General features: G+C 40.8%; 1 protein-coding gene across 2 annotated transcripts in view; it reads right to left on the bottom strand.

Annotated features, from left to right (window-relative positions):
* Nucleotides 1-14,258, bottom strand: part of LMAN1L (lectin, mannose binding 1 like) — a 254,756-nt gene that overhangs the window by 203,155 nt on the left and 37,343 nt on the right. For both annotated transcript variants that reach the window (XM_069222136.1, XM_069222137.1), the window contains exons 3-4: nucleotides 8,622-8,729; nucleotides 8,471-8,532 (exon numbers count right to left, since the gene is read on the bottom strand). In XM_069222136.1, the coding sequence (XP_069078237.1) occupies nucleotides 8,471-8,532; nucleotides 8,622-8,729 (170 nt within the window). The remainder of the gene's footprint in view (nucleotides 1-8,470; nucleotides 8,533-8,621; nucleotides 8,730-14,258) is intronic.

Raw genomic sequence — 14,258 nt, 5'->3', positions numbered from 1 at the left:
AGAGTGAGATATCAGGCTAACTTCAACATTTTGTAGCAGAAACCAACACTGTACTTGATGAGCAACCAGTTTTTCGACCTTAAAAAGGTACAGAAATAGCCATAGCTGCTATCCCTGGAGAACCCCTCTCCTCATTGGATACTGAGCAAAGTGAGATCCTAATTCTGCTTGATTTGCCAATGGCCTAAAATACCAGAGACCACAAAATGCTTGCATGAGAAACTGACCTACCATAAGTGGAATGTCTTTTCAGTAGTGTCAATCACTCTTCTTCTAAACATGGTATTTATTTAGACTTTAGTACAAGAAAGACATAATAGTACATTCAAAATCAAAATAGTACACTTATAATCCATTCTCACTTGTTTTTGGTTTCTGTTTGTTATCATCAATCAACGTTCACAACGAGTTGTTTCACTTTTGTCTCCCAAAAAAGCAAAATAGGAAAAGGCTGAAATATTCTCAATAAACTAAGGTCACTATGTATAGGTCAACCTTATATCGTGATGAAGACTGGCCCGGTAAACATTCATATGAGGATATAATATACTTACAAGAGAGATTATATTTCAGGATAGGAATGGGTCCATCTCTCTTCAATGACATAAAGCTGGTCATCTAATTTGAAGATAATTCTCTTGTGAGAAGCCTTAATCACCATCTCTTCACTACAATATTTTAGAGTGGCAGTGTAGCTGTTTTAGGGTTGTAGTTTTTTTCCATCTTTTTGGTGTAGGAAGAGGTGGGTCCAGCCACCGTTTCTTCTCATTAGTAATTTCCATTATGTCAGAAGAGAAAAGGTGAATTGTCAGCTCTTCTGAGAGAGTTAGAGCAAGACCAGTCATATGAGCCAGTTTTTCCCACACTAGAAACCAGAAGTTCTGTATCAGTCTACAGGACCATAAGATGTGGATCTTGGCTCCTCTTTGCTCCTTGCACCTCCAACACATGCCATTGTGTGCCATTCTTGCTATGAATAGTTTATGAGAGGACAATGCCAATAGTGTAGGATCTTATAATAGCTGAATTTGAGCCTTGGTTCCAGAGGTCAGATCATAAGTAGATATGGGTCTTAGAGTGCTAATTATTCTTAACTAATCACATCCAGTAAACCACCACTGGCCCGGGCTCATCAAAAGTGAAGCTGACTTCTTGTGGTGATACAAGAATCTTCATTGTCACCCCTTCTCTTCAACACATATAAGGGACTTTTTGGACAGATAGTTGTTCAATTCCACATTCCCTTCTTAGAGTATGCTCATGGAATACAACTATACATGTGGCTGGACAGCCATGTAGACCATTACAAATACGCCATGAACTAGTGCAAGCACATAAACTAGTGGATGAGGGAATATCATCTCTGCATGGATGCACCAAAGACCAAAACCCTCAAAACCGGAAATCCATCAACTTATGGTTACTGGTCAAGTGGTTGGAAGGAACAGGGAGCCAACCCAACTCCAGCCAAAGCACCCGTTGCTCCAGTTTCCACAAGCATCAAATTTATCACATACTTAATGAATCGATATTGGACTAAAGCAGGTTAGTTTATGCTGGAGCACAAAACAAAAAGTTTGTAAAACTACTGCAGGTTCGAAAGTAAGGGGCAAGACTATAGCCATCGCCAAAAGTCAAGGGCTAAAATCAGATACCTGCACAGCGGTTTGCTCATGGATCGGAACTGCGAGTTGCGTGATCAGTTCTTAATTTGTAAAATAATAAGTGCAGGAGCCCAAACTTTTTCTAAGAAGCCAGCGCTTGATTTTGTCTAATGTTGCAGTTGCCAAATACCAAAAATGCTTAATCTTCATTCAACCTCATGCCGCTTTCATGCACTTTCCCTCCCCTTATTTCACTCTAAAATGTCCTTTTGTTCTCTCTGTTTTTGCCCCTTGTCACTTTTTCAGCCGTTCTCTTCCTCCTCCTTTCCTTCCTTTTATATTTTTCTTCCCTTGCATTCAGTCAAAGTCTGATAAAGAAATATCAATTCTGATTGGCCCCATGTGCAGCCACGTGTTCAAAGGAAGACCTGAAACTTATCACATCCTCGCAGTTCACCCCTGATTCTGACAGGTCAATCTGGCTGCAATTCACTGGGGAAAAGCAATGTGAAAAAAGCAAAATATGCTAAATTTGTTGTGCCTCATTTCAATGTTGAAAACTCGGAATAGGGGACATTTTTCACATATGTTGAGCACCTCACACTGAGTAATGACATTTACCACATGTGTTAAACACCAAAGTCCTATTCTGCCGAAATAATGATGAGGGCTTATGTCTCACTCTTAAGACACTGACCCACACACCTGGGCCCTAAGACACTTGCTAACCTTGGCACAAAGGATGAAGTTCAAAATACTCTGCTCTATTTTCAAAACATGCAAGGGAAACATCCCAAGCTACCAAGAATCTGACAAAGTTCCCCATCAGACACTTAGTCGATCCTTGACAGCCTGCAAGTCAAACTTGATTGGTCAGGTCTGATTCAACAGCAAATCTCACGGAGGTAGGCTGATGGACTGTTAGGCTCCCAACTCTCGAACAGTCTGCACCCAGACCTAAGGAACCAATCAAGTCTGCCAACATTGAAGAAAAAACTGAATACAAGCCTCATCAAATAGGTCTTCTCAACTCACCAGGAGATCAACAGGACTACCCTGTTTTAAGGACAGACCAATTGAATGCCTATCGAGCTCCCTCGAATCAGGGACCCGAATCTTCACATGAGCCTTATGCTCGTCAGACATGACTTTTTTGGACATTAAGGCACCTAATTTTTTTAAGGATTTTAAGGACTCACCATTGCTCCTTGTCGGATTTACAATATAAATGAATAAAAATAAAAGCATACCTGCTTTGTAAATGCACCACTTCAGGTGCACTGGGCATACTTGTGCATCTTAATACAAATTTTATGAACTAATCCCCATGTTTACCCGCATTATTACACTAAGCCTTACCTCTAGTCCAATTTTATTCAGAGCTTCTTGTTACATTTTATGTCCATAATGTCCTTCAAATTCTTCTATCTTTTTTTGTGTTTCTTTTATTTCTTAGAATCAATGGATGGCTTTGTTGTGGGGCAACACAAGTGAAGTACTCAGTTCGTAGAATCCATTCTTTAATCTACCAATAACTCCTTTTAAAGCAAATTATTAAAACACATTTTGTATAACCAATTGGTTTATATACAGCATAGTCTTCAATGGGGATCGGACAGGTGCCCACCAGGGTAGGGTGGGCTATATTGACAAATGTTGTGCATAGAAATAAATTTAGGGCCTGATTCACAAAGTTAATTTTACATTTTTGGAGTAAGTCTACTTCTTTGTATTTAAAACAACAGTTTTAATTTTACTAATTGTAAATTATAACTGCAGAGAGTCCGCACTTGTGATGGAGACTCCAGACATAAAAAGATGGCGCAGGCCTATCTTTTTATGTGCAAAGTTCTCCTTCCCGCCTGCAGAGTCTTTGCAGTCGTAAAATCGTAGTTTGTGAATACCAAAAAAAAAAAAACCATAGTAAACATACCACAAAAATCAAGTTTACCTTTATGAATTAGTTACACACATAATATGCTGTGTTACAATTATCATTCGTTAAAATAAGCTTTCACAGCTATTAAACCTCTAATGCTGAGCATGTTAAGGTCACTTAACCCAGTATGAGATCTCGTTAAAGAACTTCGCTGCGTATTGTAGTCAATGCACCTGCCTGTTGAGAATCTACATCATTATCACAGTCACTGTCAGACATCAGAAGCAGTCTTTGCTGTATCCATTATAGTTTTTAGATGAAGCGGCTCTGTGCAGTGAATTCTGATATGTACTTAAATAGGGGCGGCTCCTCTGCAATGACGAAGAAGCATCGCCCCACTGGCTAAGAGCCAGCAGCTCAAAAATAAAACAGGGCTGGGCGACGGGAGGGGTGAGGCGGAGGAGTGGAGTGCACTTAAGTATCCAATGTCAGTTTGGCCAGCCGTCTTAGGCCAGCCAAAATGATATGCGCACTTAGGTTTCACTAACCCGGCTGTGTTGCACAGCCGGCTTAGAGAAACAGCACAGACTCACATGCACTGTCTGAGTGGCAGATCAAGCCACTCAGACCAATCCTGGCACTGTTCTCATGCTAGGAATAGCATGAGTGCAGTGCCAGGATTGCGTAGGGAGCCTGTGCTGGTGTCCCAGGGACTGCTGGGACACCATCAGGAGAGAAGAGCAGCGAGGCAGCAGGACAGGTAATTAAAAAAATATACATATTTTCCCAGCCCCGTCGTCTCCCTCTCCACACCCCCTTGAGGTCTGCGGCTGCCACTGCTGATCTCTGAATAAAAAAAAAGTACCTACGACAACGAGCGCTTTAGGGCTGTCATGGCAAGGGTTAAATTCCATTTTCTTTGCAATCAGGAGTATACAGAGAGGTCAGAATTACAAGTTATGTGATAGTATCACGCCCTGATAGTTTTCCCGGGTTAGATAATGGATGATCAAACCCACTGAAATTTATCAGGAGAAAAGGCCCGAAAAAGACAAATCATGGGGAATTCGGTGTGGTAAGTATCATGTCTGCATTTTACACCTCATTTTGAAGTTGAAAACTCGGAAAAGGAGGTATTTAACACATGTTTTAAATACCTTGCCCTGGGGTATACTTCAGAGTCGCCGGCTGAACGTTCCCACGCAAGGCAGTATTAAACACATTACCAATCCTTCTACAACAGTGCCACCTGGTGATCAATTTAAGTACAAGCGAAGTACAAACGTCTGTTATCACAATACATGAAACCGAAATAAATACATGCTACCAGACTGCAAGTAAAGGAGAAACTATACCTTTCCCAACCTGCACTCTCTAGTATTTCAAAAGTCTCATCACAGAGTGTATATTAGCAGCAATTTTAAAAAAGTCCCGCAACTCTACAGCCACCACCAAAATGCATCTATGATTGATATGAAGCACAATTCCCCATGCCTCTCTCCTCCCTACGCCTCTCGTGTATAATTTTTTATGTGTGGTAGAATGCAATCTCTGACTCAGGTCCAGTTAGTAACCAGAGCCGTGTGAAAAGTTAGACAGGTCTTTTTAGCGTACTTTTTCATGCCATCCATCCACCCACCCACGCAAGCACGCACATAGTCAGACTTTTGTGCGTGGCACTTATTACCACAATTTATCACTGTCTATAATAGGTATTATTCTGACACTCCATGGTGCTCATTTTACCAAACTTAGCGTGATAAAAATGTGAGCTGGTCACAAAACAAACGAACCCTGGACCTTCAGCTTGCACACAGCCTACCGGAACATGGGCATTAACCCACTGAGTTATCTTTTCAGCTACATTAACGGTCTATGGGCCATATGTACAAACACTTTTTCCCATAGACACAGAATGGATAAAAACCTTTGCTACATCTGGCCCTATGTGTATTAAAGTGTTGAAGCGCATGTTGAGACAGCACACTCTCATTTACAGGGATTATATTTTCAATTGAAATGGCCACAAAATTCGCACGGACATGCAGTTTTTGCATAAAACTATATAAAGCGTACAAATGATAATGTGTGGAAATCTGTTTTCAGTAAATGTTTACCATTTGTACACCACTAAGTAAACCAGTTATTTTACAGGTGTTTAAATGTTATGTGTTATGTACAAACTGATATCTTAGATGCTGTTCTTTCAAACTCCTTGTACCCCAGCAAGATTGTCAGTTAGTTCACTTTACAAGAACCTCCAACTTTGCAGTCAGAGAAAGAAAAGTGAACACCAATCTCCATGTTAAAAGAATAAGCAGCAATTTGTCAGAGTACCGCCTGATATTTGACCTCTGTCTTTGAATAAACAGCAAATGTGACAAGATAAAAATAGAATTGAAAGTCTTCTTTATCGCTTATTCATCTTATAAACTACAGCATTGTTATTCTTAGGGTGCTGCAGCACCCCTCGTACACGTACTTCACCACCTATTGTTAAATCATTTTAACATAAGATTAATGTTGCTTCTGCAGAGCACTCTTTCTGACCAGCAGGTCACCTTTTAAATCTCGGTCAGAAACCTCTCTGGGTTATGCACACCCTGCAAAGAGCTGTGTTGTTGCAAGGCATACATTTGGATCCCTGCAGGATTCGCTCATTCTTTCATTCTTCTAAGGTCGATAAAACTGAAATCCTTGTGTTGAGTGGTTATTATTAAGCACCTAGAATCAGGTTAGTTTGCTTTGTGTGCCAAGTAAATGAACTTCATTTGTATAGCTATACACCAAGATTTACAAATACACACTAAACATAGCAGTTAGTTAGCCACACATCGTAAGGTGATTTAGCAAGTTCTAGTTTTGGGACACCAGCACTAAGTCGGAAGATTGCAAGTCAAGTACAAGCATGAAAGTCCAAGTCTGGCCGAAGATCACCCTTATGACAGGGGGCTAGTTGAGGGCTATGTATTTTCAAATGAAGAATACAACTATTTTAACTCCCTTATCTTACCACAGGATGCAGCACATATTGCCAATAGTTTGCATACTTCTTGTTGTTCTACCGTGAAGAGAGCTTGAGAAAACTGGTGACTTCTATGTATGTACCTTGCTTGGTAGCAGTGGGGTAGGAATCTCATTCACAGAAGAAAAGGTATGGTTAAAATTTAGAACAAAACAAGGTGAAGGAGAACATGTATTTGAATTGTATACTCTGGGTGCTCACCAAACACCCTTATGGATGTAATGCAAGTGACCGGACAGAACTGTCACTCAAACCTCTATACCAAAGCAATGGGAGCACATCCAAACAATCATACTGTAACAGTTCTTCATTAATGTCCAAAACACAAAAGATAAGATTATAAGGTCATAGGCTGGCTTTATTCATTCTTGGTTCGGTGTGCCCCTGAATTTTGAAGGCAGAATATCATGATATGGAAATATTAAGGACAAAATATCTAAACCAAAATATTTAAAGGTTAGCATAGATGTGCTATACCTAACCCCACATATTTATACCTTGATGATCTATATATCTCTAAGGAACGTAGATGTGGAGTTAGGAATAAGAAATCTATATGTCCCCTACATGCACTTACCTATCAATATTCTGCTCCTCAATATGTTTTCCACAACATTCTTATATTACGGTAATTCTATGTTCAATATTCAGTAGTACAATCCTTCCAATAAGCCAGCGCAATGAATGGAGTGCCAATTACTTTGGGAATAAGCTTTTAGGAAGGGTGTACATTGATACCAGTATCAGATATTACATGTTACTCTGTTGACAAGAATGATAAATATATTTATAACCTCTGTAGAGGATATCGGTGCACCCAGGATAAGGAAGAGTGTGAGTTATGAGGGTACCGAAGTGCTGTGCCCAAGAAAATATAATGATGTCTTCAAAGCAATTAGTGAAAGCCATTAGAGGATGAGTGAATTGACAGTTCCACCTGAATCACTACTGCCCTTTAACATTTCGGAATGATCAATAAGAAAAGTGTATCACTAGTCAGACAGAAAAAAGTATAGTGAGGGTGCTCTAGTGATGATTATGTATTACAGAGGAAAAAGAAATAAGAGACTAAGAAAGGTACCTCTAAGAGCTAATAGTAATATGTGGGCAATGCCCTAAACTTGTAAAGTCGGTTGAATAATGAGGAAATTAGGTCAAATGGAACAGGGAAAATGCTCAGGGTTAAAGAATAAAATTCAGATACATACTGGTCTGGTTTAAAGGTAAATGGGTCAAAAGTTGTGATTGTGGAGGCCACAGGTCGATGCGACAAGTTTGTACCGGCCAGTGGGAAAGGAACTATGTTCAAGGTGAATGGCAAAAGTAGAGAAGGAACTGTAAGGTGTGTGAAAAAAACTATAGGCTAAAAACAAGAGATAGAAAGGTGTGTACAGAGCATGATGTGTTGTTTCGCAGTTTAGAATGAAAGGATGCAGAAAGGATGCAGTTCAGTCCATGCTATGCTGAAAATGTGAAACAGGAGAATGTCTTATGAAAGAAGGTAGAACGGTAGAACAGAGTCTACACCGCCTGTCTATGAGACCACCCTTCTGCCATGAAAGCAAGTGTTTGGATCTAGGCAATGGCAATGCTAGACCACCACAAGCGGCGCAACAAGTGGAGGCACCAGGATGAACCTACAAGTAGGAAATCGTGCCTGCAGGCAAGCAGAGAAGTAGCAAAATATCACCTTGCCTAGAACAGGAAACATACTTGCGTCACCCCTGCCTCTACTGAAATACTCTTCCACCACCAGCAGGCAACACCTGAACTACAGAAGCAAATCCCTGAGGGACAGAAGAATCTCAGCCCAAGTCATCAGCAGAGGTGATGGCCAGGGCAGTTCCCTAAGGGACAGATAATTCTGAGGCAATTACAAGTGTGCCCGCCAGGAGGGCAGATCCCTGAGGTACAGGAGAATCTTGGTCCATCCATCCTCCCCACCCTCTACCAAGCACGTACTTGGGGTGGTCGTAGACGAGTTTGCCGTTGTTCCCCACTACCAGGATGATAGGGTTGTTCTTCTGCAAGGAAGGAGAAGGTGGTTAGAGGTGCAATGGACAGATCCCTGGGACACAGCACTAGAAGTGGTTCAAGGGTTATAGCGACTTACTCTGTCATCGTTATCGAAGGTGTCGAAGAAGATTCCAACACCGTCCCAAAGATCAGAGGCACCATATACAGAGCCGGTCTCACCACGCTGCCTGGTGTACCACACTGCCTGCAAGAGAACAAGGGATGAGATGAAGCGATCTCTGACAGTATCATAGGTTCAGTTATACGGTCACAGTGCCCATTATACATTGTCACGGACACTCAGTGACACTTTTAGGGGGTCATTACGAGTTCGGTGGACGGTGAGATTGGTGTCACACAGGCTACTTCCCCGCCGGCCCCATTAAGAGTTTCCCGCTAGGCGGCCTAGTGGAAAACAGGCTACAGCATTGTCACCGGATCACAATCGAGCCTGCGGCAATGCTGTAGACCGCAGAGTGGCACCCTCGGAAAGCAGACAGTGAACATTGCTAGGGTGCTGGGCAGGGGGGCCTGCACTGGCCATGCTAAGTTCATATGCATGGGCAGTGCAGGGTCCCCGCTGTGGCCCCCCGCACCTGTTCTCCGCCGGCCTTTTCATGGCGGTGTTACCACCATGAAAAGGTTTGCTGAGAACGAGGTCTTAATCCACAGGGCAGCCCTGCTTGCAGCGCTGTCCTGGCAGATTAGGATCTCCGCCACCTCCAGACTGCCGGGATCCAAGATCCTGGTGGTCCGACGGCCAGGGTTCTAATGTGGTGGTCCAGACCACCACCGAAAGTGTGGTGGTCTATAGACAATAGCTATAGCGTCGTATCCTCCGTTTTAGCGTTGTTGTGTTTATCTTATTGAACTATTGCCTCCATTGTAGGATCACAAACTCCTTTACACAGTGCCAAAGCCTCGATTATGGTGTTAAAACTGTACTGTAACTATCAGCGACTCTGTTATAACAATGTACAAACCCCATTAACCAGCAACACAGCCTCCAATGTAATGTTATAAGCTGCACTGTACAGTGTCAAAGCTTCCACTGAAGTATCACAAACCCCATTATACAGAATGACAGCCTCCACTGTAGTGTTACCAATTGCATTGCAGATCATCACAGTCTCCATTGTGGTATCACAAAACCATTATGCAGGCTCACAGCTTCCACATTACTGTTACAAACGTCACTGTACAGTGTCACTGCCATCAATGTAGTTTCACATGCCCCATCATACAGCATCACAGCCTCAGTTTTGTGTTACAAACTGCACAGTACAATGTTTCAGCCTCCATTTGCGGCATCACAGTTTCTATTTCTAAGGCTCACTGTCTCTATACTTGAACCACAACCTAAAAATGGTTGCACCCACCACTGTATCATGTCACAGGTGTCATTAACTGTGTCATGCCCAACACTGTGCACCACAACTTATTTTTTGCCCAGTGTCGTACTGTGCAAATTTATATACTGCATTGTACAGTATCAGTTCCACCATTATAAAACATCAGATATTATATTATACAGTGCAGCAGCTTCAAACATATAGGGGCCTATTCACAAACTGCATTTTGTAGTATGTTTAGTAGTACTACTCATGAACTGCAAAATACTATTCACTAATCTACACATGGAGGTCTCGGTCACCGCCACTCCGATCTTTTATGTGCGGACTCTCCATCCCGACTGCAGAGATTTCCATACAAGTTTGAATGTAGGAGGGTCAGGTGGGGTTGATAATTGGAAATACTGATAAATAGGAGGGATTTAGGAAAGAGTAAGGAGAGGTTTGGGGTGGTCAAGGAGGGCTTTTGGGAGGGACACACATCCACCCACAGAAGTGGAAGCCTATTCCTATTCACAAACTGCAATTCAAAAACTACTGCAGCCAAAAAGTCCTCAAAATAGGAGTAAAAATATTCCAGCTCAGACCTGGAATAATTCCAGCATCACACGTGGCTAATCGCTGGTACAGCACCATCCCACAGAAAATAATGATGGCAAGGACTTAAATTAACATCCCACAGGAACTAATGTTAAATTAAAGTAACTTATTTGAACATTTTAACATTTTAAGAATAGAAATAAATTTTATATATATATATGTGTATATATATATATAATTATAAATTCTTTATAAAAAAAAGCAATAAGTCGTACCGATTTGTGCCATTTCCTGGGATTGCTCAAAGAACAAATTGCAGAGTGAAGCAGGTTCCCTGGGTAAAGACAATGATGAATGCGTCTGCAGGTTCGTACGAGGTGAGCACCTGGACGTGAGGAATGGGCTTTCTTCCGATGCAGAGGAAAGGTTTTGGATCCAAGTAAACGCCCAATGCCTCTGGCAAACACACGACACGAGTATTGAGAGGTATCGACTCACAATTAATGAAGAAGCAGGTAACAGGACAGGAACCCTGCTCGCTTTTTAACCTGTAGTGCATTTTGTGACGGGTACGTGGGAGAAAAAAATGGGAAAAGGAGAGATGGCCATATCCCGGAGTCCAGAAGACTGTGAGAGGAGAAAATATAGATGAAATAAGGGCCGACTAAGTTTAGTACAGATCACAGTGCATCAGAGTTTAATAAGGAAATTCGGTACGCACGCTGCTTTTGGAAAACAAATTGAAATAGCATGGAAAGAGGTGACCTACATCAGTGGTTCCCAACCTTTTGACTTCTGTGGACCCCCACTTTATCATTACTGGAATCTGGGGACCCCACTGACTCATTACTGGAAACCAGGGTCCCCCTAATGAGTCATTACTGAAAGCTGGGGGCCTAATCTGTTAATAATATTTAATTTTCTAAGCAGGCGAGGACCCCCTGAGGAAGCTTCGAGGACCCCCAGGGGTCCCCGGACCACAGGTTGGGAACCACTGACCTACATTGTTAAATACTGCAATGTGGACCACGGTAAATGTCAGTAACCAAAAGGAATGATTATTGAAGAAAAGAGGAGCACAGGCTATAGACAATAATTGGAAAATAGCAACAATGATGGATGCATTAACATTTGAAGGAAAATGAGAGAATTGTCCTGGTAAAGCATAATTTACATGTTAGAATAGAGGCTCAATGGGCAGTGATACTTTAATATCATATGAAACAGGGGAGAAATTAGGCCCACACTGCCATCTACAGTCAAGAAGTGGAATAGTCTCTGAGTCTTCATCTGTAATTCAAAATGACTGGAATTAAAAAGATATTAGAGTAACACTCAATTCCACTGATATATCTAATACATTGGCAGAAAAAATATTAAAACGTGAGGAATTTATCAGAGAAATGTTTGACACAAATGACAGTGAAGTTTCACAGAAGGTAGGGATGCAAGGGAATGTGAAAGGAACTGATATTAAGACAATAATGAAAGAGTTGGAAAAATCGCGCACAATGGAAATAAATGGTGGGAAAGTGTCACCTTGAAAAAATATATTGAATGTAATCGAATTCAAAGAGGACTGCGAATTTTCATTTTACCAACGCTGAATGATGTGGACCCTGACCTATTGAAACAGTGGCAAATGGATACAGTTGAGTGTTCAAATAAATTAATGAATACTTTAATTATTCATGCTGAAAGGAGGCTTGCACAGGCCATAGAAAAAATTAAGGATTTGGAAAAAGCCTTGGAGAAATATAACGGCACTGAGGAAGGGGCCAGAAGTCTTGAGGAACTTGTAAACAAATTGGATAAGCATGAAAAAGAAGTTCAACAGAAAAAACAAAAAAAGTTTAATAGAGATAAAATGGATTATTCAGCTGGCAGGTTATACATGTTTGCAAGACGATTTGATGCAATGCACAGCAGACAGGTGATGGATTAAGTCCTGCACAAATCAGGAACACTTTCCAGTGTGGATAGCTCTGAAATGAGTTTGGGGGACGAAGGACCATCGATGACACAGACAACCGAATTGGACTTTACAGGAGAAATGAGATTATTACAGAAGTCAACTCGCAGGAGAGGTGGAGAGATGACGAGATCAGAGAACCAGGCCAATCGAAAAGAAATCGACGGAGCAGGAAGATGAAGAGAAAACAGAAGTACAAGAAAATTAAACCAGGCTTAATTGATAATCTGGTGATCAATTTGTCCTCAACAGTCCTTAATGATAAACACATCAAAATGTTGAATAAAGGCTTGACATTTTGTCTGAGTGCAGGAATGGACCTGGCAACATCAAGGATTGGCTTATATAAATTCTGCAGGAAATTGAAATTAAAGAACAGGAGACAGAAGTACAAGAAAATTAAACCAGGTTTAGCTGATAATCTGGTGATCAATCTGTCCTCAAAAGTCCTTAATGATAAACACATCAAAATGTTGAATAAAGGCTTGACATTTTGTCCGAGTGCAGGAATGGACCTAGCAACATCAAGGATTGACTTATATAAATTCTGCAGGAAATTTAAATTAAAGAAATATTTTGAGAACAAGCCATCTACAGACATAGATCTAGGAATATTCTGACCTATATCAAGCTTAACATCAGGGGGATATAGCACCACTACAGGACTTATGAGACTTGGAACAAGAGTCTGGTATGATGACAACTTTAAATGAAGAGGGATCATCTGATTTGCAATTTTGTAGAGAGATGGGAATAGTAACCAACAAACCTGGAATGAGTGGTTGCAAATTAAAATCCAGATTTTGTCTACAACTACCACCAGGCAATAAGGTGGACATGTTTCAAGAATTAATCGCTGACGATCTGAGAGATATCATTAAAAGAGAGAAACAAAAACATTCAAGTCACGTTACAAACATGACACACGATGATTGGTGGACATTGCAAGATTTACAAAAGGACCAAAATATTGTGATAAAAGCCTCAGACAAAGGAGGGAACATAGTAGTGATGGATCACAATAGATATATTCAGGAGATCAACAGACAATTATCAATTCAAGATAATTATGAGCAATTGAGAGAAGACCCCATGAAAGGAATTATGAGAGATTTCCGTATGAAATTGAAAAACTGGCATGAAAAAGGCTTATTGGAAGATGAGGAATTGATGTACATTAGAAAGAGCCATCCCACAACACTAACGATATATGTACTACCAAAGATACATAAAAGTATGAAGAATCCTCCAGGACGTCCGATAATTATTTCCTGTGACTCATTATGGGAAAATGTATCAAGATTCTTAGATTTCTTTTTATTTCCATATGTGACTGCGCTTCCATCTTACATTAGAGACTCCATGGATTTCCTAAGTCGGATCAATGGCATACAGTGGAAACATGAATACATAATGGCAACAGTAGATGTTGTATCATTATATACTTCAATTAAACACACAGATGTTCTGAAAGCTTGTGCATATTTTCTATGCAGTAGATAGTTGAATCTATTAGTGCACACACAAATGCTGTTAGAAATTCTGGAGTTTTGTCTTACCAATAATATTTTCATTTTCAATGGCAATCATTATATTCAGAAGAAAGGAACAGTGATGGGAACATCTTTCACTCCCAATTATGCTAACCTAACAATGGGCCACTGGGAAGCAGAATGTATATGGACTGACGAAAATACTGAGACTCTCAATAAGGTGGTCTTATGGGTCTGATTCATTGATGATTTATTCCTTATCTAGGAAGAGGAGCAAAATGAATTAGAGCTGTTCCTGAACTCATTGAAAAACAACCCATTGGGAGTGCAATTTACATTTGAAATAAATAAAAAAAGAGTGACCTTCCTGGATACTG

The sequence above is a fragment of the Pleurodeles waltl genome, chromosome 3_1 (genome assembly GCF_031143425.1).
Source record: "Pleurodeles waltl isolate 20211129_DDA chromosome 3_1, aPleWal1.hap1.20221129, whole genome shotgun sequence".
Classification (NCBI taxonomy): Eukaryota; Metazoa; Chordata; class Amphibia; order Caudata; family Salamandridae; genus Pleurodeles; species Pleurodeles waltl.
The sequence above is the reverse complement of the archived record's forward strand: the minus strand, read 5'-3'. Positions and strand labels throughout refer to the sequence as shown.